Source organism: Poromitra crassiceps (genome assembly GCF_964638095.1).
Source record: "Poromitra crassiceps genome assembly, chromosome: 18".
In the NCBI taxonomy this organism is placed as follows: Eukaryota; Metazoa; Chordata; class Actinopteri; order Beryciformes; family Melamphaidae; genus Poromitra; species Poromitra crassiceps.
This window is the reverse complement of record NC_139636.1, coordinates 2,467,964-2,495,807: the sequence shown is the minus strand read 5'-3', so window position 1 is coordinate 2,495,807 and position 27,844 is coordinate 2,467,964. Positions and strand designations below refer to the sequence as shown.

Below are 27,844 nucleotides of genomic sequence, written 5' to 3'. Positions count from 1 at the left end.
TGGCTGCCTCCCTCACGCGTCGGTACTTCCTCCTCTGGCTCCAGCCTCGGACGTGCTTCTGGATCGTCACGCAGGCTCCTCGGAGTCGGTCCAGACGCAGCTTCTCTAGATAAGCCACCTGGCCGGCTCGGAAGAAGATCTTCGTCCGGCCAAACTTGTACTGGTTCGAGTCCTGGAGGTCGAACCAACACACAAGACGGATGCCGTTCGGTGTTTAATGCATGACAGTGTTCTATTAAGAAATAAAAAAAATTATAAAATAACTAACCTGAATCAACCTCTGCAGCACCGTCTTGCAGGTCTGTTTCTTGTCATCGAGGCCAACCTGCTGATGGGTCATGAGAATACTGTACCGGCTGTAAAACTCATTGTATGTCCACCTGCAAAAGAAAAAAGCATGTTAGCAAAGTACATTAGCAATGCTGTACAGTAAAGTACATTATGAGTACATGTACAAAGTACATTAGCACATCATGAGCTGAGAGGATTGTAGTTTGTGATCTAACGACAGACAGGAGAGAGCACCTGGAGGGGTAACTCTGTGCACTGATGTGAATCGTTTCAAGGACTCCACAGGCTCGCAGCTGCTGCACCACCCTCCGTGAGTCATATCTAAAAAGAACAACACCACCCAGTTCAAACAAAAACATAAACACATGCATACAATCCAGATGGACACAGAGTGAATCAGGCCAATCACAGTTTGATTTAGTACTCACTCAAATGGGAGCTTTTCATCGTTGGGCTTAATGCAGCGCACGTAGTGAGGGGTGGTGGCATTCAGCGTTTCCATCAGTAAGTAGAGGGAGCTGCGGAACTACAGTAACAGCCGCAAATTGAATGAGAAAGGATAAAAGCAGTAAAAAAAAAAAGAAGAAAAACTCTGTTATACCCTGTGTGCAGAAAATGTAAATACTCAGGAGGTAACTCAGGAATTCAATCTCTAGCGGTGCAGACAGAGTAAACATTTTCACCTTATCTCCAACAGAGGTCCGGAGCTGCTTATTGGCTGGCTTCACTATCGGCCTGGCAGCTTTTACTTTGAAGCTTTTGCCACTTGGACCGCTTTGCTCCTCCTCTTGGAAAAAGTTGGCTAGAAGAGGAAACTGATAACAATTGCAGGCAGGGGGAATGTGTAAAAATTAGAAAAACACAATACTGCATGAGGCTGTTTAGGATACAATTTTAAGTGTATTACCTATACTATTAATCACTGAAATATTTAACGCTAAGATCAATTGGGACCTGAGAATACCTTGCTGACTCGTACAATGTCAATCAGTTCCTCATAGAGGGTATCTCTGTTCTTCTCAAGAAAACCTTGGCACTGGTATTCTACCTGTGGAGGGAACAATCTGTATTTGAACATGAAAACCAAAAACGAATTTACCGGAAAAGGAATTATTGTTTTAGAAATGTCAAGGATCCTTGTGCCACTATTTGCAGGCAAGGACTGTCCAAAGGACCTCAGACTCCACCTTGTCTGCAAAGTGCTGAATCACAAAAGCCTCATTTGATAACCTGGGCTTCTCAAACAGGGGGTTGGCATGCAGGTAGTTGTACAGCTTCTGCAGCCAGCTTTGATCTGTTCCTTGAGGAAACTGCAATGTGAAAGGATAGAATTATAGGAGGCATAAACACTCATAAAGACCAATTGTAAACAGCCAAACCATGTGCAGTGGGTCTTACCAAGCACTCTTCATCAAGCAAGTCAAGGATCCCCATCTTAGCTTCAATGAGGTCAATGACAGGCTGATTGTCATAGAAATCGATCAGCGTCCAGGGAATGTCCTCTTTCATGTATTCCTCTTGCTCCAGCTTGAACACATGCTGATCGAAAACAAGACAAGAGACAAATGTAAACCCCCCGGCCCCTAGGCTGATACAGGGGAATATGGTGTGTTATAGGCAACAATGTGGCAAGTTGGTGTTGCATACCAAGTTAAACTGTTGCTGAAGTTTTTCATTTGCATAGTTGATACAAAACTGTTCAAAGCTGTTGATGTCAAATGTTTCAAAGCTGGGGACAAAACACCACATTCAGGTCAAAAATGTTAGTGATCAGAACGAGAGAGTATAACAAATGACAGAAGAGAAAAGCATCATTATCTGATTCACCCATAAATGTCTAGAACACCGATGAAAGCGTGCTGCTTTACTGGGACTTGTAGTGCCGTGTTGATCTTGTGAATGACATAGTCAAAGAGGTGGGCATAGATCTGTTTGGCCAGGGCGTCTCTGGCATTCACCGCCCGCTTCTTAGGCATGGGCTTCACCACCGTCTCTGCACGCAGAACGATCCTGCGATGGCACAGCCAACGCACCAAGCCCTCCGCACTCACACCCAGCAGCTCACAGAAAGCCGCCAGATGTGGATCACTGGACTGGAAGACATAGAAATAAGGTTTGTATTTAATCAGGTCATTGTTCAAAGACCTAACCTTGCACACACAAATGCCAGTGGAAGGCTTCAACAAGACTCACGCTAACTGACGATTTGTCACCTCCACCATTTATAATCTCCACATTTCCCAAATGCAGAATCCCAGCCAAAACTTTGAACACATCTGAATGAAAGTCCTCCTTCAACCCTGGCGAGAGAGGGAGAGGAAGGCAGAATGATATGAAAGTGACGCTGACAGTAGGTTATAGCCCAGTGTGTGAAGTGACACTTACCTAGCAACGAGAAGGTGTGAAGTGACACTTACCTAGCAATGAGAAGGTGCGTCGCGTCTCCTCCATGTCCTTTTTGTCATCGACGCCTTCAATACTGATCTCCCCACCCATGCAGGTGTAACGGAACTTATCTGCACTCGCTGCAGATGAAAGGAACATATGAAGTGGTTCTTAGGCACTCACAAGATAACATCAGCACACATGAAATGCGAGTGTGACCCTGAAGTTGATGTGACACGATTGACCCCGTGGTGCTAAAAGTGTCCGTGTAGTGAAACAGCAGCAGATCTGCCTCAAGGCGAAAACAATAAACCCTCGGTACAAACACTCACACAGTCTCAGGTGCTTGAACTCTGGCAGGTCCGCACAGGAACACATCTGGTAGAATATGTGATAATTTCGCTCATTCTCTGCCTGGAAAGAACAGAATCTCATTATTATGGTTTATGGATAAGACGGCGAAATACTGCAATCGACGTCATCTTCTCATAATGTGCAACACACCTGAAAGACCACTCTGGATTTCTCCAGCAGATACGTCCTCATGTTCGCCCCGATGATCTGGTACCTCCTGTCGAAGCTGATCTCGGTGTATTTCCCAAATCGGCTGCTGTTGTCATTTCTGGTTGTCTTTGCGTTTCCTATTGCCTGACAAAAAGCCAACTCAGACTCTTAGGTCTACATGCAGCTCATCACAAAGACACTAGTTGACTTAATGAATGCATCAGGTGAATACAGATGGCAGCCTACTAGAGCAAGCGTAACATCGTGATAGATCTTCGTGATCTTTATGCTCCTATACCAGCGAAACCCTACCTCTGTCACCGGATTGGAAGCCAGGACCTTGTCTTCCACTCGGGTTTTACTGCCAGATTTGCTTACTACAGCAAAATACCTCATAGCATATCGAGCCGACACCGTTTTCCCGGCTCCAGATTCACCACTGACGATAATAGATTGGTTCTTGTGGTTTCTGGGAAAGAAAGGATATGGTATATGGTTATGAGTGACTACAAAATAAACTATATTCATCGGAGCATTTGTTGTCTAATTGATCCACTTTACCTGGCCATCTGTTTATAAGCCTCTTCTGCCACTGCAAATATATGTGGGTCCATGTCCCCCATGTTCTGGCCTGAGTATGCATGGATGATTGCATCTCCATAGATATGAAGCTGTTTGTAGGGATTTACTGCCACCAGTATAATACCTGAAAATGAGGAAATGGCACTGGCTGAGTAAAGAGCATAAAACAACCTTCACTTCTCTGCTTAGACATTGCTTGAACTTCACAATAGTTTCAACAGAAGGGTACCGCAGTAGGTGTAGATGATTTTGGACTCCATGAAGCGCACTTTGAGGTTGTGCAGGACGGCAGGTTCGTGGAGGTAGCTGAGAGCCGTGAGGTCATTCTCCCCCACCAAGATGTCAGGGTTGCGAAGGGGAGGGAGTTGAGGGTTTGATGAGTCAACAGAGTAGCAGTGCTCCTTTAAAGTAACCGGTTATGTAAAAGAGTCAGATCAAGTTGTCCAAGTCAACATAAAGCCACTAGGTCTCGAGGTTTGTTTTTGTTTTACATTTACTTACAATGCCATCTTCAAGTCGCAGCTCGAGGATGTTATCCCCAATGTGAAAGTCTCTCATAATCTCGGCTGATTTCCACACATGCTGTGCATCTGGAATCCATACTCTGTTGTACTAAGGGAGTCGTTTTCAAGGGTGACAGATTAACATTTGACTTTTTCTTATAGCCTAACTGTATACATTTTATGAACGTGCATTTTAATGCTATAGCTGTAAGGAAAAATCCTGACATTTTTGGCTGTGGACTATGTGGTGTCAAATAAAAAAGGTTGGTGAGCATACCTTTTTCTTTTTTCCAAGTGATTTCATGTAGCTTAGGCCTATCAGTCTTTATCATGATCTATATTATGCATGTATACTGTATAATAGTTACATTTATAGCTTGAAAAGTTGAGTAAACTTTATTTCACAAATATATGTAGATCAGCATAAAGTTTTAGTCTATCCTCCATATCCCTGCAGTCGTCGTGACTCCATAACTTTCCATATGTCTCAGTAAAGATCCTGTAATGGGACTGAGCTGCTCTAAAGTATTTCCATTAACATTTTTACGTTGGGAATAGTATTGACATTGTGATCAAACAAGTTATCTTCTTACCTCGGTGTACAGTTCCAACAAAGCCATGTTCACGCATAATTGTTGTACTTTCTCGTGTCTGTTTACTGAACTTTCCAGGTTACCAAGGAATTTCTGCTCCCTGCTCAGCGCTCACCCGTCAAGCTAGCCAGTAAGCCAGAATAGAGCAGTTCCGGTCGTGACATTCAAAATAAAACCCGTAATATACAAGACATGCACGACATTTCTACACGCGTGTTAACATATTGCATTTCGACTATGGGAATCACATGGGAAATCTAGTGATTCAATTTAGTATCTTCATAATTTTTATGTAATCACTAAAAATCGTTGCGAAATAAACTGTACGCCTTTATTTCGAAGGCAAAACATTCAACTTCCGGCTTTATCTTGTTTTTTCTAGCTAACTTGTTGCAGAAAGACAAACGCGCGCATCGCTCACTACACCTGCCTCGGACTTTTGACTTTCTTGCTCCGCCCTCCCGTCTTGTGACAGTGGGTGTGCTCGTTTGATCAAGGATTCAGCCAACAACGAGCCGGATACAAACTGAGCCCATGTCAAGCGCTGCGGGCGGTCACGTTTACAACATTTAACAAGTGATTCACAAAAACACACATATTTCACCATCATGAAGCATAATGCAAACACCTAGGCTACAGCAATGCCAAACGAGCATGAGCAATTGTGGTTTTTGGCATCACTTGTCATCAGTGAGTGATGTCATCAGTGATGCAATTTGGACACTGTGATCATAAATGTATGGCTTCTACACAAAGTTGACCCGCAAAATAGTATATTTGGGCTCTAAATGGTGACCATCTTGGAATTCTTTTGATTTTTGCGTGGTTAATAGCTTATCAAAATAATCCACAAGGAGTATTTGTGCCAATTTTACATTAAAAGTGCGTTTAATCTGCCCCACTAGGGATGATGACAAAAAAGAAGCTTTAAGACAAAATTTCAGGCATTTATTTTCATACATGAAGCATATTGCAAACACTTACAGCAATGCCAAACATGACATGCTTTGAGTATAACTTGCTGTGCATTAAGACAGGGGTGCAGATATATCAATAAATAGCAATTATTGGAAGACAAGATTACAGTAGACCAGAAAATGTACATTTCTTTGATATAGCATGTTTCAGCTAACCTTGCCACGAGGTCTGAGATGGCTCCGTGTAACAAACCATCTGGCAGTGTCAGGTTATGAATCAGCTACAAGAACAACCCTCATCCCCACATTTTTTACCCCGTTTTCCTCCCCAATTGTACTGGGCCAATTCCCCCTGGTCATGGCTCCACCTAGCCTGATATCAGACTGTCGATCTGGGGACAGTTGTAGACTAGCTAGCACAACGGCATATTCTTCTTTCGATACAGTCGAAAAAAGCAGTCGCTTCTTTTCACCTGACGACGAGGAGTTTCACTGGCAGGACGTAGCAGGTGGGAGGATGACGCTATTCACCCCAGTTCCCCTCCCCCTGGAGCAGGCACCCCGACCAACCAGAGGAGACACTACTGCAGCGGCCAGGACACATACGCTTAATCCGGCTTCCCAACTGCAGACACGGCCAATTTGTGCCTGTGTGGATGCCCAACCAAGTCGGAGGTAACACAGGGACCTTGAACCTGCCCGAACCTCATGTTGGTAGGCAGGGAATCGCTGCACTACCTGGGCAGCAGGGGGCGCCCATTATTGACAGACTTGAAGAGCTGGATGCTGGATAATACGGTCATTTAAAGGCAAATAGCATCAACTACTTTTGGTGTTTTAAAGGTCAGCTTTAATGACTTGACGTTTCAGAGAGTGAGGTGTGAGTGTCAGAGACCACTGGTTTATACTCGGGTAAGGAAGCCCAGATTAAGGCTGGCAGGGATCTGGATGTTCTCCAGGGTCACAGGAGAAGGTGTGAAGGGGAGCGTGATGGAGAAGATCTTCTTGGCATCCATCATCAACATGGATGAGTCAACTCTGTCTTTCAAAAGGGCCTAATGGAGATTAGCACAAAGAAGCAGAGATGTCAAAAAGCTGATTACAAACAATTAAGACTATTTCACACGGACAACATTTACATGGACACAGCAATAGTCTTTCTGATTACCTTAACCCGAATAAGGTCATAGTCGCTGTAACCATAATCACATTAAGACGTGGAATTCTGGTTTTGGTTGCGTTCTTGAAAGGCATTTTAATTTTTGACGCTACGTTTTGGAGTATTTGCATGCTTTATCACACAGCAGTTGCAAACTTGTTTACAAAGCAAAGTTTCAACATTCTTGGGCTGAGGCCGAAATTGTCACCATGCTGTGGGCATCAAACCCTGCATTTGTTTGTTTTAAGTTTATTAGGATCACCATTAGCTACTTCTTCCTGGGGTCCCCAAGCCTAGATGTTATTAGGATGTTAGAATATTAATACATACATGACTTGGATGGTGGGAGGAAACCAGAGAACCTGGAGGAAAGTTCAGGAAACCCACACAAACATGGGGAGAACATGCAAACTCCACACAGAAAGGACCTGGGACGGACTGGGGTTCGAACCTGGGACCTTCTTGCTGTGAGGCAGCAGTACTACAGTATTAATCGGACTATGCTCCACGCCAGTTCGCCCGCCCTGCAGCACGCCCGCTGCACGGCCTCGCCTGCGCTATTGGCATGCGCAGCGCACAACTTCTCAACTTTGCATTACTGATGACATCACTCACTGATGACATCACAATTGCTCGAGTGACCATCCCTGATCACATCATGGAGTGATCGAGTGACATCGCTCAGCGCACAATTGCTCAACTTCGCATGTCATAGTGACACCATCAGTGATATCACAATTGCTCAAGTGACCATCACTGATGACATCATCCAATTTGGGATAAAAATGTGGGACAAAAATTGCAGAGAAACAAACAAACTGAAACCCACTTACTCCCTTTTATATATGATGATGATGATGATGATGATGATACATAGCATGTAAACGGGAATATGAATGGAATAGCTCTATAAGCAAACCATGAAAATAGCTTAATCAGAAAGAATATTGTCATATTAGTCAGATTATTGCCGTTTCATGTAAACACAGTCACACACACACACACACACACACACACACACACACACACACACGCACACGCACACACACACGCACACACACGTCTCCGGCCACTCACTTGAATGGTTCTGATGAAAGTGGTTGAGACTCGCTCTTCAAATTCAATCACTGGGGTGTACAAGGTCAACACTTTAACAACCTGGTGAGAGAAAACAAACCATGATCAATTCTCACAGTGGTAGAATATGATCTGTTCAGGGCTGCAGCATGCCCCCGACTCACAATTCTGTCAGTTGACTCTGATTCGGTTGTGTATGAATATGAATATTCGACTATATTCTTTTTACTCTTAGTTTTAAAATCTGGCAATCAGGGGGGGAAAAATTGGCATGAGCTTGTTTAATTAGTGCGGTAAATTGGGACTTGGTTTTATGGTATTAATAGGCTGATACTTCTAACAAAATAGGCTATATATAACGATCTATTGGGAGAAACGAAGCACTTCTATGTCAAATCAGACATTGGGCCCCCCCATATAGCTGGAATGGAATTATCCTTGTTTCATAACCACATTTTGCGTCTATTCGATTGTGAGATTGGCAGTCAAATCAGGCTCCTTCAAACAAATTGTTGACTATTTTGGTTCACCCCTTCTGTTGATTTATTATTCTGAAACATTACTGACCTGTGCAGTGGTCAGAGCGCTGCACGTGGTGCAGACAGCTTGGGCGTCCTCCTCAGTCTTCTTCCTGACCTGCAGGAGCTGAGCCGCCTGGACGAGAGGCTCCAGAGTCTCTTTGGCACCGCAGTCTGACAGCTCTCTCTCGGCCAGCCACTCCTCCAGCTGCCACACATTGTACCTGCCACAACACACCAAAACTCAGACACTGTGCTGTGCTGTCCAGCCAGGCCCTGCCTCCTGTCCCATCCATAAGTTGTATAACCACAATGATATTGATGTTAAATGGACATATTGTTATTTCAATTATCAACCCACTGAGAAAGCAATCAGAAATATGTAAAATATGCAGTATATTTTGCACTGTCAGAGGTCGGGTTGTTTATAATTGGCAATTAAAAGTGATTCTTAACGAAAAACAAACAGGAAACATGTCATCCACCACGCATGATGTAGTTGTTTGGGTAAATCATTTCAAATGATGTTACCAAACACTTGTATGGTACAGTATGGTCATTCTCATTATCAGTATATATATTTTTAAACATGAGAGCACAGTGACAAAATGTATCACCCACTTAAGTTTTGTCAAAAACCAGAAGAGTGTTGTCCAAGTCTTAGTCTTAGTCTTAGTAATTTTTCATTAATTGTAGTGGCCCAGTGTAATTGTAAGGATAGCTGCATTTGTGTAGCAAGTTTCATGTCAATCAGACTTATGTTGTGTGTAAGTTAGGGACTTCCATAACTTTTAAATTAAATTTAGACAGTTTATGATTATTTACAGCACTCCGCCCTCATTAGGCCAATCATTGATATGTATATTTGTGATCCAGTCTGCACCCCCTTCGATTCCATGGCGTTGGGGAAAAGAAGCAAAAAGAGGCCACTGAGGGCTGCTTCCTGTACCTGATCTGCAGGCCTTTACTCCAGGAGCACATGTCCTTCCGCAGCAGCAGGTGGTTCAAAGTGACGGCGCAGATGACATAAAACTGCTGCCTCACCACCTGCTCGATGAGGTCTGGGTCCAGGCCATGCTGGCTCATGATGGTATGGAAGACACCGAGTTGGTGGAGGAGGGTTTCCACGGTAACAACCTCCTCGTCTGGGAAGCTGGAGCTTCTCTTCCTGATGCCTGTTGGTTTGGCCCCCATAACGCCCTGCAGCGCCTCAGGCACCAGCATGCTGGCCACTACACATATCAAACAAATGAAGGGTCAAAAGAAGAGCAAGATTTTCAAGTTATCCTGTTATGGTCAGACTTTTTTTTTTTTTTATCGAGTTTTTTCAGATTTTTCTCCTACTTTCTCCCCAATTGTACTTGGCCAATTCCCCCTGCTATCCCGGTCATTGCTCCACTCCCTCCGCTGATCTGGGGAGAGGCGTAGACTAGCACCATGCTTCCTCCAATACATGTGCAGTCGCCAGCCGCTTCTTTTAACCTGACAACGAGGAGTTTCACCGGCAGGACGTAGAGCCTGGGAGGATCATACTATTCCCCCCAGTTCCCCTCCCCCCCAAACCTGCACCCCGACCAACCAGAGGCGGCACTGGTGCAGCGACCAGGACTTATACCCCACCGGCTTCCCACCCGCAGACACGGCCAATTGTGTCTGTAGGAATGTGTGACTAAGCCGGAAGTACTGCTGCCTGGGATTGAACCCGGGTCTCTGCGGTGGTGGTAGGTGAGTGCTTTTACATCTGCACTCCCCAGACGCCCCAATTCTGTTATGGTCAGACTTTTGAGTGAACATAAGAGTTAGAGATCATGTGTGGTGAGATTATTCCAGGGTCATAGTGTTGCCTCACCAATCAGAGGCTGTAGGATGTCCTCCATGCATTTGATGAGCTGGCGGTAGATCTGGATGGACAGGTCACAAAACAACTGCTGGTACTCCGACAGTTCAAAGTTGGAGAGGCAGTGCTCATTCTGCTTAGGAGTGTTGTGCTTTCCGAAGATCTGTGCGGAGGTGAAGCACATGTCCATAGTTCATTGAGGGTGAATGTGAAGCAGAAAGCTCAATGCTGACATCAGAATCTGGTGGAGCTTACTTACCTCCTCCCCACTGTACTGCTTCAGACAGTGCAGCAACCGGCACGTGTTGGCCAGCCAGAAAGACACCATTTCAAAGTCGTCTCCTCTTCTCTATAGAAACAGTGCAAAGATGAGTGTTTTGTAAACACACCAGTCACCTCGTTTGCACAAAGTAAAGTCATATATATATATATATATATATATATATATATACTGCACAGACAAAGAGCAAGACGGGAACAAAACAAGACAGCGGGGGGTTCAGAATATGACCAATTCAGGAGTACAAAATCTTACGCTTTCTCGGGACATGTTCTATAAAATTCCAGGGTCCATAAATCCAATCATGCCTATAAGCATCTTGGAGAATTAAAGCAGCCGGTTCCATTGATAGCAAGTCCATAAAGTCCTTGTGCCTGTTTTCCAAACTGAAACAGTTTTCCAAACTGAAACAGTTTTCCATACTGAAACAGTTTGGTTTACATTGTTTCCAATTCATTAAAATGAGCCGTTTGGCTGATAGAAAGGCCAATGCTATAATGCTATGTAGCATTTTTGGGTGTGCAGTGCACTGACCATTTTCACACCTAGAATACAAGTTACTGGACAAGGTTTGATATCTATATTAAATTAAGAAAACATGACAAGTTTTCAGTAATACATCCGACCAACCAGAACAAGTGCATCAGCGTACACTCTACTTCACAACCATGCCAACAGTTTGGATAATGTATGATCAATTTTCTTTCATGTGAAGGGGGTATACAAATTCGGAATCTTTTCAGCACAAACTGTGTTCGATATAAAGCCATACACAAGGCACCTTGATGATCCCTTTGATGCTGCTGATGGTGGAGTTGAGCAGTGTGCTGACCCTCTGCTCATCATCAACATAGTCAGCATAGCGGAGGCACATGAAGAGGATGTAGGCCGGCAGCCCGGGAATGAAGCTGACCGCCACGCCACGGGGCTTCAGGTCTGAGAGGATCACAGCAGATCAGGCCAACATAATCAAATTATATTTTCTCAAACTGTTTTTGCATTGATTTATTATGACAGTGTACTCCCATTCCTTTTACTTCATGGAAAACGAGAGTATATTTAATGCTGATCTCCTGCTGCACTAGTAGGTGCAAATATACATTTCTCACCAATAAAACCCATCAGATTTTTGAACAATCGTGCCCCTCTGCACCCCTCCAATCAAGTCAAATTACCTTTCTGTCCCCCGGCTCATATTCCATTGGCTTAGACTTTTGTATGTTCCCTCACTGCTTTATGTCCCACCCCAACATACCGTTTCAACAGAACTTCCATCAAATCCAGGAAGTAAAGATGTCATTTCACGGGGTCTTATAAACGTACAATTTTACAACAGCTGACAAATTAATTTACTCAAGCAAAAACGATTTGGCATACCTATGATCACGTTCTTCACTAGGCGGCTCTCGTCACCCTGTCTGCACTCCAGCATGCCTTGGAACTCCTTCTCTTTGCGGGTGATGTTCACCGGACTGACGGGAGAGATCCAGGAAGCCTGACTCTGCTGCTGAGCATTCGCTAAGCACCGCAAAGGCCACAAGGTAAAGACTAACGGTAAATACTCTGCTAATGCCACCTCGGGAAGACATGAACAGTTCTCCATACCATGCGATTACCTTCAAATTCTTCGACTTTTTTCACATAATGTTTGAGCTGTTTTTTCAACTTCCGTAAGGTTTTGTCCTGCTTCCCTTGCTGCTCCATGAGGTCCTATAAAGATACAAATATGATAGATTAATGCGAGTGAAAAACACAACTTTCATGCATGGCACAGAAATGCAAATTTGTAAATCTGTAAATAGAAAGTAAACATTGCAAGAATTAATTTTTCCAGTAAAAGCTCTATAAGCATCATAAAGACGCAATCTTCAATCGTGTGTGTTTCAGAAGCTATTCTTTTTCTTTGCAGCTACAATGATGCAATCTTTCCTCAAGGATCAATAAAGTTAGTAAACTGTAAAAAGGCCCTTTCACAGCCAGGCACACAGTATATCCACTAAGTTCTGGGACTAAATGAGACATTTCAAAGGTCACATTTGTCAAAGTGTTCATCTTCTTTTGACGGAGCTTTGAATTCTGGAAATGGTTCTGGTCATAGTAACGGATACAAGGTAGAGCGATGGATGCGCGTCAGTGACCGGACGCACCAGGTTGTCGTTGGTGAGTCGCGTGATCTCATGCCGCAGGCTGGCGTCGATGCGAGCGTCTTGTGGCAAGAGGAGGCTCTGGGCGACGAGCTGCTGCTGCTGCCTGTTCTCCACCCGCATGCTGCGTACCTCCTCACTCAGCGCCTCACACTCAGCACGATGGCTCCTCTTCTGCTCCTGCATCTGGAGCTCTAGGACCCTGCGGCAGACAGGAAGGAGGGATACAGGTCGACCCCATGTGGCTTAAATGTCCATGAATACCACCTATACAGTTCCTTCATTACCTGTTGGTCTCTTTCAGCCCTTGGTAATGAATACCACCTATACAGTTCCTTCATTACCTGTTGGTCTCTTTCAGCCCTTGGTAATGAATACCACCTATACAGTTCCTTCATTACCTGTTGGTCTCTTTCAGCCCTTGGTAATGAATACCACCTATACAGTTCCTTCATTACCTGTTGGTCTCTTTCAGCCCTTGGTAAGCCAGACCTATACAGTTCCTTCATTACCTGTTGGTCTCTTTCAGCCCTTGTAATGAATACCACCTATACAGTTCCTTCATTACCTGTTGGTCTCTTTCAGCCCTTGGTAAGCCAGACCTATACAGTTCCTTCATTACCTGTTGGTCTCTTTCAGCCCTTGGTAATGAATACCACCTATACAGTTCCTTCATTACCTGTTGGTCTCATGAATACCACCTATACAGTTCCTTCATTACCTGTTGGTCTCTTTCAGCCCTTCCATGAATACCACCTATACAGTTCCTTCATTACCTGTTGGTCTCTTTCAGCCCTTCGTAAGCCAGACCTATACAGTTCCTTCATTACCTGTTGGTCTCTTTCAGCCCTTGGTAAGCCTACAGTTCCTTCATTACCTGTTGGTCTCTTTCAGCCCTTGGTAATGAATACCACCTATACAGTTCCTTCATTACCTGTTGGTCTCTTTCAGCCCTTGGTAAGCCAGCCACAGTTCTCCATCTTCATTCAATGTATGGATGTTGGTGGACCTGAGGAACAGCAGCAGTGAATATAATTGACACATAATTCCTGACAGAATTAAGGAAGAGAGTGGGGCAAGAAGGGTTACCTGTCAACCTCTTGAAATGCGGGAATTTCACTAAGATCCAATTTCAGACCTTCTCCCAGTGCAGAGTCCTAGAGATATGAAGTCCAGACCGGATCAATTATTGCTGGACAAGGCGTGACTTGTATCTAAAGCAGAATACTGAATAATAATTAGAATCATGATCATAAATATACATTACTCTCTCACCTTGTGTTTAAGAGCCTCTTGGCGGACCATATGTGATCGGAGGAGCAGCACCTCCTCTTTGCGCATCTCCAACTCCTCGTTGGAGGAGTCGAGCTGTTCCAGCAGTATGTTGTAGGGCAGAGAGTTGGGGCACGGGGGCGCCAAATCACCGCTCTCATTGGTCAGAGACTTCCGCAGCTCATTCAGGTCCACCTTCAACTTCTTGTTGTCTGACTCAAGTTCCCGCCGCTGTATTGAGAGATTTTCCGGAAAAAAAGGTGACCAAATACAAATCTTTCATTCCAAAATGCTATACATACATTTTGGAACAGAAAATTGGCGACATGAATTTATGGTGGATATCACCTTTGAGAATGAAAGTCGGTACATGCCAAACTCTGGTATTGTTGATAAGATAAAAAAAACTTATTTCTCTAATATATGTAACTGAATGAACCAAACCTTCAGTGTTTCCAGGTCCAGTTCTGCTCTGCCAGCAGTTCTCTGCTCCTCTACTTCCTTTCAGAGAAATGCAACACATGCTATTAAAGGAACACTCCGCCCATTTTCAACCAGCTTTGTATCATTAGAACATCAGTAGTATATCAGAAAACTGTAAACTGTTTTGAAGTCTGTCATTTAATTTGACAGTTATTGAGTGTTAAAGTGTGGACCAGTGACATCACTGGTCCACACTAACTCAAATTGATAACTCATTAACTCAAATCAACTCTCAATAACTGTCAAACTAGATGAATGACTTCAAACCGTCATCTAGTTTGACAGTCAAATTAAATGACAGACTTCAAAACCGTTTACAGTTTTCTGATATACTACTGATGTTCTAATGATACAAAGCTGGTTGAAAATGGGCGGAGTGTTCCTTTAAGGTCAACCATTACATAGGGAGAACTAACAGCTAATCAATGCAAAATTCATCTGATTATTTATACTTTGGTCTTTTCTTGCTGGGCTTCTTCTCTCTTGTCCAGCTGGCGCTGTAGAGACTGTTTCTCCTGCTCCAGTTCCTTCACTCTCCTCTGGAGCTTCAGAAGGACTGGCATGTCCACTATGGACTCGGTCACATCCTAACAAAACACAGAATATATTAGCTGATCCATCTCTAAACAACCTGACTAGAATGCTGCACTAATGGGATTAAATCACAGACAAGACAAAAACAATAATCCCAGAGATGTTCTAATGCAGGCTTGTCCAGCTCCATGCAGCCCTCGTCCCCTCCACTCCGTTTTCCCCCCAGTTTGCAGACAACACCACCTTAGTGGACCTGATCAAAGACAACGACGACTCCATCTACCACAGAGAGGCATGACTGGGGTCTTATCTAACTTGAGCTTGAAACTCAAGACACTGGTAACCTACGATGCTAATGTGAATACAGCAGAGTTGCTCAAATTCCTGCGAACCATCATCTGCACTGCCTTCGAAATGGAATCTCTCCAATATAGTCGAAATGTAACAAGAGGACGTTTCTCTGTCACAACTTCGGCAGCTCACCGTCTGACAACCAATCTTGCTCCTCTGCACATCATCCATCACAGTTAAAGACAAAAAACATGATGCTATGCCTGGCAAGCAAAAGGGCAAAGGTCACTGCTCACCCTGCCCACTGGGTAATCCCATTTTTTTGTGAAGAAAAAAACAAAACATTGCATGGATGCATAACTGGGACGTATCCTCAGTGATGTACCCTGGGGTCATAGGATGTTTCGGGTCTCGCAAAACATCATACACCCTCGCCCAGGTGACCCAGCCGGGGCTGGCCAAGCCCCAACTTACGTCCCAGTAGCTACCCACGGTCAGCCCTCTAGGAAGGGTCGAAGGTGGTCACGTGGTCAGGGCCACTCAATCCGCTACTCCGGAACTACTCTGCCGGGACACTGGTACGTAGAGGGACCGGGCTCTGTGGGTTGCCACCCGGCCGGGCTCCTACCTCGTCTCACCAGGTCTACGACCTGTGCGCTGCACCAGACTCCCCCGCTCCAAACATCTCATTCCGAGGTGATGGTATCTTAGTGGACACCATGCAGTACCAGTACTTGCTGGCACTGCAGACTCCACTTGCGGCTTGAATGGCCCTCCTAAAAGGCCTCTCGTGGATTGTTGGGCTTCTTCCTCACGGAAGACGCAGGCTGGGGAGCTAACCCATACTGCTACCCGGGTGCCGTCCCTGTTCCGGCTGTCAACTGACTCTCCAGTGGTCACTAGTCTTTCCTGGTTGTCACGTAGTCTATTCCTATGAGTCACTGGCTAAGCCAGGCTAACTTATAAAGAAACTATCATCTGGAAAGTTGTTCTGGTGCTTCAGTGCCTGATGAACTGCACATGGACGCTAATATAAGTTTGTGTATCTGTCATACCTAGTGAATGGGTTACCTCTCTTTGTATAGCGCTGTCCTCTCCCTCGGCAAAGCCTGAGCACTCAGACGTGTTGCTGCTGTAGTTGGAGTCTGTTCTCTTGTTTGAATTCTGAATAGGCATGAAACAAAGAAATGTGTAACACACAATGGAAAACAAATCCACAAATGACCATTTCAGTCATTTAAACAGAATACAGAAGGAGGCAAAAATGAGAAACTGTTTTTCTGAGGTCATGTTCATTAAGCTTGAAGTGAAATGTATCGTCAGCTATCTATAACACACACTGTCTCTGCACCAATGTCACCAAGAAAGAATCCTGTACTGCACTGTACCAATTAAAGTGATTGTGATCTGACAGTGTTTTGAAACAGACCATATATTGTTACACATTTCATTCAGGAAGAATGACATGACAACTAAGTGTCTCTGCATTTTGAGTGTTTAGTGTTTCTCACCATGGTGCTATTCATCTCCACCTGCAGGTCTCCATGACGCTCCTCTAGATGCAGGTATTCACTCAGTAGACTTTGGTAGCGGGAGCGTTCTTCAGTCAAGTCTTTCTCCAGCTGTTTGGTGTTCTCTACATTGGTTTTGGACTCTGAAAACAAGAGTTCTGCTTTACTCAATGAAGCCAATACTGGAGAACTAGGGGTTTGATGTGAACTATTCAGTACCTGTTAACTGTTGGACCAGTCTGTTCAGATCATCCTTCTCACTGTTCAACAAGCTGTTCTTCACATTTAGTTCTGCTACCACCTGATAGTGAGAGGAGACAATCATGCATTCTTATCCCAGAGTCAGAAATTAACAAATTCCACCCGCTACTTAGAAGTTTGCTTTTTTGCATTTCACCCCAACATTGTCTTGTTGTTATGTCAAATATCCACACGTGAATGTGACTACTGTCCCCTGTGGGCCACCATAGGTGATTTGTGAGAGCCTATGAGTGGGTGATTCTTTCCAGTGCAGCGAAAGTTTGGGAGGTTTACCGAACACAGCCTGAAGCAATACAAATTGTTGGCAACATGCAGACCAAAATCATAATAAATAAATAAATAAATAAATAAATAAATAAATAAATAAATAAATAGATAAATAGATAAATAGATAAATAGATAAATAAATAAATAAATAAATAAATAAATAAATAAATAAATAAATAAATCAAGGGGTAGAAGATGGACTGTTTGGGGTTAGAGTGGGGGAAACGACATCATCCTCTTCTGTAAGGCCTGTCTTGACTTTCCAGCAGTAGGAAAGATGTGTGGGACATGTGGTATGATATGACTTAAAATAAAACAGTAAATAAAGTGATAGAAATGTATTGTTTATTGCCCAATATACAATTTATTTCATTGCTCAATAAAATTGCCCCATGGAAAATGACCAAAATGCCGCAAAAAATCAGATCAAAGGGCCAAAGAAAAGCCTTCTTCCTCTTAGTATTCTTTCTTTATGAGTTGTAGTGTACCAGTGTGAGATACTATTGACATATGTGGGATGAGTTCCACTGTCCGTGGTGCTGGTAAATGCAGATGAGTGTGGAGCAGGCCTACCTGTTGTGTGTGCTCCTGGTAGGTCCTAGCCTGCTCCTCTAGGTCCTGTTTCTCCCTCTGGGTGCTCTCCAGTGCCTCGCGCAGGAAGGAGAGCTGCTCTAGCAGCGAGGGGACCCTCTCTGCTTTGGCCTTGGCCTCTCGCTCTGATCCACGCAGGTTCTCCATCTCTCTGGCCAGTCTCTCTCTCTCCATAGCCTGGGTCTTCTCCACAACACTCTGCCTCTCACTGATCTCTCTGTTTTCCTTATGCTGCAGGGGGGAGATTCACACACATGGTGTGCATGTGATCCAACAACTCCCAATGACCCAATAGAGCTGAACAGTCACGTGACATCTCTTGCCCCGGAAGTGAGTTTCCCATTCATTTCTCCATTCATTTCTCCATTCATTTCTCCATTCATTTCTCCATTCATTTCTTCATAGACATTTAGAAAAATCCTCATATAACGAGTTTTAACGCTGGAAACAAGCCAACCCGTGACCTACTGAATCGCGAGTGATCATAAAACATTTTAGTCGGCACAAAAAATAAAAAATAAAGACGTTCCCCGTTGTTATTTTTTGTTTTTGTTCCAAGTGAAATCCGGGGGAAAAGGTAAAGGTAAAGGTAAAGTCCCACTGATTGTCACACAATGTGTGAAATTTGTTCTCCGCATTTGACCCATCCCCTGGGGGAGCGGTGAGCGGTAGCGTGCGCCGCGCTCGGGAATCACATGGTGATTTAACCCCCCAATTCCAACCCTTTGATGCTGAGTGCCAAGCAGGGAGGCAATGGGTCCCATTTTTATAGTCTTTGGTATGACTCGGCCGGGGATCGAACTCACGACCTCCCAGTCTCAGGGCGGACACTCAGACCACAAGGCCACTGAGCTGGAAGAAATGTCACGTGACTGTTCAGCTCTAAGTTTCCAATTAAAAACAAAAACTGCTGTTAAAAACACTTTTTTTTGGGGGTTATGGTAGATAACAGAGTGAAACAGCTAGCTTACCCAACATTAACTAAACTAGATATCCATAACCACGGTTCCCACACTCACTATGACATCAAAGCAAAGAAAGAAAGAAAGAAAGAAAGAAAGAGCTTTCAATTCCATCCATTAATTTTTTTTAAATGTAAAAGGCCTTATTTTGTTTTAACCAAACCCACAAACTTTGATTCGTCACATAACTGACTGGCACATTGTCAGTGCTCACCTTCTCGTTGATCTTGTGCTGCAACTGCAAGATCTTGTTCTCCATACCAACGTTGAGCTTCTTGAAGTGTTCCGCCGAGCGCGCGTCCACCCTCAGCCTCTTCAACTCCTTCCTGGCCCTCATGCGACGCACGCAGCTCTGCAGCAGGACGATGGCTGCCACGGAGTCTCTGTAACGTCGTTTGGCCAGCCAGCCTCTCACCCACCGCTGGATGACCACCGCTTTGTGCTCGTACAACATCTGGGAGCAGAAAGACAACAAAGATAGAATGATGGATCCAGAAGAGGGCGCTAACGCAACATTATGGATGCTAACTGCCATAAAACACCAAAAAGAAGGATAATTATATAATGAGATGCCAATAACAAGTGTTCTGGTGGCGACAACATATCCATGCGTGTTAAAAAGATGTGAGAAGCCACGGATGTCATTTACAAGAAATGGACTTGTAATACATCTTCGACTTGATAGTGAGACCATTTCTAAAAATGTGCTTACATTTTTTAATTTAACACATGAACATTATGTGTCTCTGTCTTCAAACACAACAAATATTCTTTTAGACAACAGTAAAGGTTTGACCTGACAAAACAATGTGACATACTGCAAGTGTGTGTGTGTGCAACTGCTACAAGCTGTCACTTTCTCACCACTGTTACTAGTGAAAAGGTTTTTGCACGTCACTTGTTGCAACTGCCGTTGTATGAAAACCTTGTAGATAAACCCAAAAATACAGGATAAAAACAAGGCTGTTTTCGTAGTTCTTTTCTTAGACAGGCCTCCAAGTTTTCCTACCTTATAGAAGTGCTGTCTGGCCATGTAGCCCCTGAAGAAGCACTGGATGACAATAGCTGCAGATCGCAGATGCTGATAGCGTCTCCTAACCAGCCACATCCGCACGTTCTGCTGGATGACCACGGCTGCCTTGGTCCGCCACAGAAAATGAGCAAGGCTGACGAGAAGGAGACATGTTTACGAAATATCTCACTAACCTTCTCACCTCTTATATTGCTATTGTTGTATATTGGCAGTTTTTCCACTCACCAGCGGGCCTGGTGGCCCCGCACATATTTCTGTATGGTGATAGCCGATTCCCTCATCCTCAGGTACTTCTTGCGGGCGAGCCAGCAGCGGATCGTCTTCTGGATGCTGACACAAGCCATACGCAGCTTGTCAGAGCGCCGCTTCTCCAGGTATGCCACCTGTCCAGCCCTGAAGAAGATCTTGGTTTTGCCAAACTGATACTTTTCCTGGTCCTAGGACACAAGACACATTATGTTTAGATATTTCTGTATCTGTCAGTGAGAGCTACAATTAATGTATGATCTCTTCTTCGTTCCCAACATGTAATCCAGTCCTACATTGATCAGTTTTTCCAAGACATTTTTGCAGGTCTGTCTTCTGTCAGGAAGCACATCCTTTTGCTTCATCAGGACCCGGTAACGACTAAAGAATTCTTGATAGGTCCATCTGCAATATGCACAAAAACAAGTCACAGGCCAAGTTGGACAGATTCATTTTATAGGTCTACAGTATGTATTGCATATCTGTGCGAGTGTACAAACTGATGATGTTATGTAGGATGTGTCATGGAGGGGATGTTGTTGACAAGCTACCTAGAGGGGAAGCCTGCGGCTGAGATCCGGATAGTTTCCAGGATGCCACAGGCCCGTAGCTGCTGTACTGTCCTCACAGGGTCCAAGCTTTGAGAAAAGATACCATAAACCCGCCCGTTATCAATGTGCCTTTACATTTACGGTACACAAACAATTTCCACGTGACACAAGTGTCCCACGTTTTGATCAATGTGTGTCAGAGAACATCATATGAGGCAAAAGGAGTGAAATCATCCTGCTCACGTGAACGGAGTTTTCAGGTCGTTCGGCTTGATGCAGCGTACGTAGTGAGGAGTCGTAGCGTTCAGAGTTTCCATCAGCAGATGGAGAGATTGTCGAAACTGTGCACAGACAATAAATACATTGTTAATAAATAGAGTATGCAAACACAGGAGTTGGTATACAATTTTGGCAATCAAGTTCCATGACTGCACCATGACATGACTTGTAATTCCAATCAATAATTTTTAGTAGCATCTGTTTTTCAGAACTTTTTTTGTAGAATAGCCAATTAAAATGTCCAAGATCTTGTTGGCGATAACAATAAAACGATTATTGCCTTAAAAATTAACTATATCTCGCCGCCAAACAACCTGGCTAATTTTCCGTTTATAAGGAACTGCCTAACCACTTCAGCAGCAAAATTATACATGAATGCTATGATCATCCCCCATCTTACATACTGTTTGACTAGCTGGTCTCAAGCCAAAGGTACAACACTGAAGCCCATTCTCTCCCTGAACAAGCAGGCTATCAAAGTGCTGGACAGAAAACCCAATACTCAACATCACTGCAATATTCTCAGCAAGCATGACATCCTTAGCTGGGATCATTTAATGAAGGACACCGACACTTGTCTAATATTTAAGATCTTACAGGGCAAGGCTCCTCCACCACTCAGTAGCTTCATTACATGGAAAACTAGCAATAGATCCACAAGATCCTCCTTGAGAGGGGACTGTATTGTCCCTTTCAGGTCCAGCTCCTTCAGCCAGTCACGTTTCTCTGTAAGAGCTTCACATATGTGGAACTCCCTAGTCCCTACCAGCTGAAATCAGAAGCTGCACCAGTTACCACACCTTCACAAAAAGTCTCAGGGCCTGGCTTTTAAAAAGTCAGACTTGTGAGCATTTTTAATCTTATTGTTAATTTCATTATTATTCATTGTATTACTCACTAACCCTGCTGCTAACTTGCCCCACTATGTGCCTTGCCCGTTGCCTGACAGCCAGCTCTGCACGGCTTAGGTATGTATAGTTTATCTACTAGTATTTTACTAAGAATCTGGTAACGTACTTTCGTTATTTTTAGGTCAACCTACTGTAGCGCCTTTTGTATTTTATCGCTTTATTGCTGCTCTGAATATCTGCATGCATGTTTAGGGTCATTATTACTTGCCTCTTCTTGCCTGTGTGTTGTTTTATGTTGATCGCATGGCTATATGTACATGTGCGGTATGGGTGTTTGCTGTCAATGCTGTGGCTGTTTTTATGTATTGATCTGTTGTCTCTTGCTGCTGTGCATGGCTTTTTATAGTAATGATTTTTATAGTAATGATGTGTTTCCTGTTGCTCAGCATGGCCTGCGATTTGGTTTTGTGAATTCTTGTTCTGTTGCAGTTGGTGTCTTTATGGCGTCTGTCTTACTGTCTTCTTGACTGTAAATCTTGTTGATTTTGTAGGTTTTATTGATTTGTAGGTTTCTTTCATATCTTGCCACAATGACTACAGTTGAGAATTAGCCAGCTGGCACTGGCACATTTACAGAAATGTTGATTAATGTGTGCTGTCCTTATAAATAAATAAACATAAACTTGACACTGACCAGCTGAACACATGAACAAGTCTGTCATCTTCCACAACTTCTCCAGTCATGGAAAACACAACTGACAAATTCCATGAAATCCCCATGTTTTTCCATGACCGTGAGAACTTCAACTGTCCGACAAGCTATAACATACTGAGGCCTCCTGTCTGTGCTCTCACCTGCAGTCCCACAGTCTTCTTGTTCTCCCTCTGAGTCGGACCAGGCCTTGACTTGATGGGGTGACTGCTACTAGAGCTTGTGGCCTTCTCATCCTCCTGGAACAGCTTGAGCAGCAAGACAAGCTAGAGACAAAGTGCAGAGATCTCACAAAACAGAATAATAACAGTTATCCTTGAACAGCAGGTGGCAGTACTTCCTACAATCCCAGAGAAGGCACAGTTTATTTCCTCACAATTCCAGGATGTGTGCCAGGAAGTTCAAACACAAAACGCATTGAATAGAGTTGTGCTTTTGGCTAAAACGGTTGTTGACACTGAATTTAAATGGAATACATTTCTCACAGTGACTTTCACATAGACCTACCAAACTGGAAGGGCTGGAATTGAGAACAAGGTTGAATGTACATACATCTGCAAGAATAACTAAGTATTTCACCTTGCTCATTTTCAGGACGTTGATCTGCTCCTCGTTGACCGTGTCCTTATTCTTCTCCAGGAAACCCTCACATTGGTACTCCACCTTGAGGAGAAAGGGCCAGGTCACACAGCCGTCCCACACTATAAAGTCAAAGCTCATATTCATCACTGGAACTAGACTGATTAGTGCTGCTCTAAGAGGTGGAATAATCATATTTGTGGTGAAGGCATTCAAAATCTTACACAACCTGACTGTGTGCTGACTGAGTCCATGCCATTTCACCACATTTAAGCCTTCTTGGCACTGTCAATTAGAAGAGGCTACTCATTTGATCTGCACATTAAGTACCTTGTCTGCAAAGTGGTGGATGATGAACGCTCTGTTGGACAACCTGGGTTTATCAAAGTGGCTGTTCTGCTTCAGCAGGGTGTTGTACATTTTCTGGGCCCATGTGTCGTCAGAGCCTTTGGGCATCTACGGAAAAGGAGAGGGTTCGACACACGAATGAGTCAGCGCCTTACTCATATCCTCCCGACACCGCCGCATGTTGGGAGTTTCTTCCAGCGTGTGGAACAGTTTGGTGAAAATGTGTTTTACTTTGCACTCCTCATCCAGAAGGTCCAGGATGCCCAGCTTGGCCTCAATCAGATTGATGCACGGCTTGTTGTCGTAGAAGTCGATCAGTGTCCAGGGGATCTGCTCTCTCATGTACTCCTCTTGCTCCAGTTTGAACACATGCTGAGGGAAGCAATAGTTGAAAATGATTCAAGTAGATGTTTTTTGACTAGAAAGTGAAGGTCTGAACGGCAGCCAAATACACGCACCAAGTTGAACTGCTGCTGGAGCTTCTCGTTGGCGTAATTTATGCAAAATTGCTCAAAACTGTTGACATCAAATGTTTCAAACCTGAGAAAAAAATTCATTTGAAATGAAAGCGACAAATTCCACAATCTGTGTCGCATATATGGGGGGAAAAACAGAGATAAAACACACCCGTAAATGTCGAGCACACCGATGAAGGAGTGGTGCTTAGCTGCAGATTTCAAGGCCTTGTTAATGCAACCAACAGTCCAACTGAAGACCTTGGCGTAGATGTGCTTGGCTAGAGCATCTCGGCCATTGACAGCGTTCACTTTGGAGACAGACTTAACATAGGTTTCTGTGGCCGTCTTGAGCTTCCTGTGGCATAACCAGTGGGCCATTTCCTCATATGGCACGCCCATCAACTCACAGAACACCATCAGGTGGCTGTTGTCTGGCTGTAAAACACAACAACAGTGATGATCTGATACAGGCTGAAGCTCCAGATAACTCCCTTATCAGAACAACATCCTGATTTAAACATCAACTAAACGACGACACAACATGCTTATTTAGAGCCTCCAAGTGCCTCCAGTGGTAAACATATTTACCAAGATGCTGCTTCTGTCTGCCGATTGATCTTTCACCTCCACATTGCTAAGATGAAGAATAGCTGCCAGAATTTGGAAAAGCACCATTTGATCACTTTCACCAATTCCTGAAATGAAAATTGAACAATGGCCAAACAATTCACTTTATCTTATTCTTAGAGACAGCCCCTCTACATCAATCATGTCAGTGCAGCCAGAAACACAAATGTAAACAGAGTTCTCTTCGCTGTCCAACCAGTAAGTAAGACCTCACCTAATAATGAGAAAGCCCTCCTGGTGTCAAACATCTCTTTGGCGTCTTCCACTCCATCGATGACGGGGCTCTGACCCTGGTTAGTACAGTGGAAGTCATCGGCGCAACCTTCAGATATTAATCATACAAAATATTGCACCAATAAAAACCTACCTGTTATAACGGCTGCAAGGACTTTTGACATTTAATAAACAATCCTGTACAGTGGTGGTGATTAGAAGCAGGGGCTGTCTAAGAGAAATCAAGAGGGTCACAAACCTAACTTGAAGGCTTTGAACTCTGGTAAATGTGAAGAGGCACATAACTGGTAGAATATATGATAGTTCCTCTCTCCATGAGCCTGAAAGTAGGGCAGACAGATGTAAAAATCTGAACAAATACAAATTAAATTTCAAGTTGATTTTCATACCACAGAAATATTATATATAATTTAATTCATAGTGTTTGGCTTGTAATTGTATAAGCATGCTTGAACTGCCAAGCATATTTCCTAAAGCCAGACAAAAACTAAAAGATTATCAAATTTAGGCTTACGGGAAAAATGCATGTATGTATCAATAAACAGAAAACACTATCGCCCTTGTTTGTTATTAATATGCTCAGGCAGTCAGTGAAACACACCAACGTTTCAGGGAGGGTTTCTAAAGAAAGGGCCACATTCAGCTAGTCATCCATCTAAGGACATGTAAGTGAGATGAATACAGGTGAAACTCACCTGAAACACAACTCTAGATTTTTCCAGTAGGTAAGTTCTCATGTTAGCCCCGAGTATATGATGCTTCTTGTCAAAACCAATCTCGATGTACTTCCCAAAACGGCTGCTGTTGTCGTTCCTTGTCGTCTTGGCATTCCCTAGAGCCTAGACGAAACACGTAGAGGGCTCTGGGTCACTTTGGTCATTTTAGAATCCGGTCTTATTATTTTCATAATGTGTTATCTCCTCCTACCTCCATGATGGGGTTGGAGGCCAGCACCCTCTGCTCCACATTTGTCTCACCAGACGAGCCGCTGACTGTAGCAAAGTAACGCATAGCGTACTTAGCGGACACCGTTTTGCCGGCGCCCGACTCGCCACTCACTATGATGGACTGGTTTCTTCCATCCCTGACCGAGAAGAAATATTATAATGATGTGAACAAAGGGACCAAACATCAGCTAAAACAAATTCAAAGTATCAGGCTAAAAGGAAACTAACATTTATGATTATTATTATTAGGCTATTTCATGCAGTATGAAATGTGCTTGGAGGTGACAAAACCTGGCCATCTGTTTGAATGCTTCCTCTGCTACAGCAAATATATGGGGGTCCATGTCCCCCATGTTCTGCCCACTATATGCGGTGATGATGTCGGCTTCATAGATAGGCAGGCTCTCATAAGGATTGATGGCAACCAGGACAATACCTGAAATCATAGCAGGAGGAGGGAAATCATTAGCATCAAAACATTATAAAGCCTTCTTATCTGTTGTGGGTTGTGAATAAAATAACGGTGACTCCTGAATGCATCATTTAGTGTACATTTATCATCAGAAAATTAATAATACACAGTAGTATGTGTTCCTTTAAGAGCAGTGTAGTGACAATAAACAGCATAAAGTAGATTATGTCAGAGAGTACTGTGAGCAGCACTCCAAAGTCTACAGTGACAATGATAAGTGAGTCAAAGGAGTTGGAGCTCTTTACCACAGTACGTGTAAATTAACTTGGAGTCGATAAAGCGCACTTTCAGGTTGTGTAGGACAGCGGGCTCGTGCAGGTAGCTGAGAGCGGTGAGATCATTTTCCCCCACCAAGATGTTTGGATTTCTTAGGGGTGGAAGGCTGCTGGTTGTTAGGGGATCAACTTTGTGTTCCACGTCCTGGAAAGATACGAAGTTAACTTATCTACTGTATCTTATGAAGCCAAAGACAACTGTTGCTTTCAACGTGGAAGCATAAGAAATTACATGCAAAGAATCGAGAATGCGTAGCAATACACAAAAATAGTGGCATCAGTCATAGTTCATGTTAAAGCTACCTAGCAAACACTGGGCTCGGCTTGTTCGTGTCGATAATATCTTGGCCTCATTTCCATACCTGAAGTGCATGCCCAAACTTGACATGGCAGCTGCAGAGAGCAACAGCTCTCAGTGAAAACTCTACAACTTGCAGCCACACTCTTAAAATAGCCATCTTACAGCAAATAAATTACAGTATCTATCTACTTGTTTTCACAGTTTTATACACTGGTAAAGTTACCAACAGAGCCACACATTCTTCTCCATGTCTGGAAAATCCTGTGTATTTACCAAACATGCGGTTCTTGTCTAAACCCAGCACACAAAGATTTATGAGACTTGATTGCCAATGCTCTTGCAACAGAAATCTGTGCATGGCTGCCTGCCTGACACTCATTTCCAACTCTGAGTGCCTCAGTTTCTCGTTTGCCAGTCTCACCGTGCCATCCTCCAGCTGCAGAGACAGCAGTCGGTCTCCAGGAGTGAAGTCCTTGGTCAGCTCTGCTGACTTCCACACCTCAGCTGCATCTGGGAGCCATACACGGGCGTACTGATGGGAAAGAGGAGTGGGTCACAGAGCCACTTACACATTAGCCTACAGAAGTACAGCAAAATAAAATAACTGGCAAGTACACTTTCAGAAACCAAGGCACAAAAATGTGTCTACTTCAAAGAGTACAGTGGGATATGAATGAAAGAAGTATTAGGTATGGTACTGTGCCCTTTCCTGGTGGCACTAGACCAAGAGCTGTACTAAAATAAAACTGAATTAAACTGCTTGCTGCATGATCTTACTGTACCTTAAAGTGGAGTACAGATGAGGCGTTAAGAGGAAAAAGCCAACGTTGCTAAATACAAGGGAGCAACTGACAGAGACAGACATGAAACATCATGTCGTCTTTTAAGGCTGGTGTATCAATGAGCGGGACAGCAAAACTTTTAAGCGTGGTTTTAGCCTACCTTGGAATACAGTTCACTGGCTGCCAT

At 43.8% G+C, this 27,844-nt stretch overlaps 2 protein-coding genes across 2 annotated transcripts in view; both read right to left on the bottom strand.

Moving 5' to 3' along the window:
* myo5c (myosin VC) overlaps window positions 1–4,323 on the bottom strand; it is a 12,436-nt gene extending 8,113 nt beyond the window's left edge. Inside the window, exons 1-18 of the mRNA XM_083654572.1 lie at window positions 4,264–4,323; window positions 3,992–4,163; window positions 3,742–3,886; window positions 3,493–3,649; window positions 3,181–3,324; window positions 3,009–3,090; window positions 2,709–2,816; window positions 2,485–2,591; window positions 2,119–2,384; window positions 1,939–2,020; window positions 1,690–1,830; window positions 1,479–1,601; window positions 1,256–1,339; window positions 975–1,106; window positions 720–817; window positions 526–612; window positions 269–380; window positions 1–172 (exon numbers count right to left, since the gene is read on the bottom strand). The exon at window positions 1–172 is cut by the window's left edge and continues 40 nt beyond it. Of these exons, the coding sequence (XP_083510698.1) occupies window positions 1–172; window positions 269–380; window positions 526–612; window positions 720–817; window positions 975–1,106; window positions 1,256–1,339; window positions 1,479–1,601; window positions 1,690–1,830; window positions 1,939–2,020; window positions 2,119–2,384; window positions 2,485–2,591; window positions 2,709–2,816; window positions 3,009–3,090; window positions 3,181–3,324; window positions 3,493–3,649; window positions 3,742–3,886; window positions 3,992–4,163; window positions 4,264–4,320 (2,269 nt within the window). The 5' untranslated portion in view covers window positions 4,321–4,323. The remainder of the gene's footprint in view (window positions 173–268; window positions 381–525; window positions 613–719; window positions 818–974; window positions 1,107–1,255; window positions 1,340–1,478; window positions 1,602–1,689; window positions 1,831–1,938; window positions 2,021–2,118; window positions 2,385–2,484; window positions 2,592–2,708; window positions 2,817–3,008; window positions 3,091–3,180; window positions 3,325–3,492; window positions 3,650–3,741; window positions 3,887–3,991; window positions 4,164–4,263) is intronic.
* Window positions 4,324–5,888: 1,565 nt separating this feature from the next.
* LOC310792843 (unconventional myosin-Va-like) lies at window positions 5,889–27,844 on the bottom strand (the record flags this gene model as incomplete). Its single annotated transcript, XM_083654605.1, has 40 exons — window positions 5,889–6,830; window positions 8,012–8,092; window positions 8,579–8,753; window positions 9,479–9,761; window positions 10,379–10,529; window positions 10,626–10,715; window positions 11,428–11,582; window positions 12,024–12,164; window positions 12,263–12,356; window positions 12,794–12,992; window positions 13,725–13,799; window positions 13,880–13,947; window positions 14,066–14,293; window positions 14,507–14,563; window positions 14,998–15,132; window positions 16,442–16,534; window positions 16,882–17,024; window positions 17,101–17,182; window positions 17,983–18,231; window positions 19,177–19,416; window positions 19,972–20,128; window positions 20,221–20,432; window positions 20,538–20,646; window positions 20,793–20,879; window positions 21,036–21,133; window positions 22,778–22,900; window positions 23,214–23,297; window positions 23,544–23,669; window positions 23,793–23,933; window positions 24,020–24,101; window positions 24,189–24,454; window positions 24,608–24,714; window positions 24,861–24,968; window positions 25,119–25,200; window positions 25,576–25,719; window positions 25,808–25,964; window positions 26,119–26,263; window positions 26,545–26,719; window positions 27,297–27,407; window positions 27,818–27,844. 40 exons carry the CDS (start codon window positions 27,842–27,844, stop codon window positions 6,678–6,680), a joined length of 5,433 nt encoding a protein of 1,810 aa, XP_083510731.1. The 3' UTR covers window positions 5,889–6,677.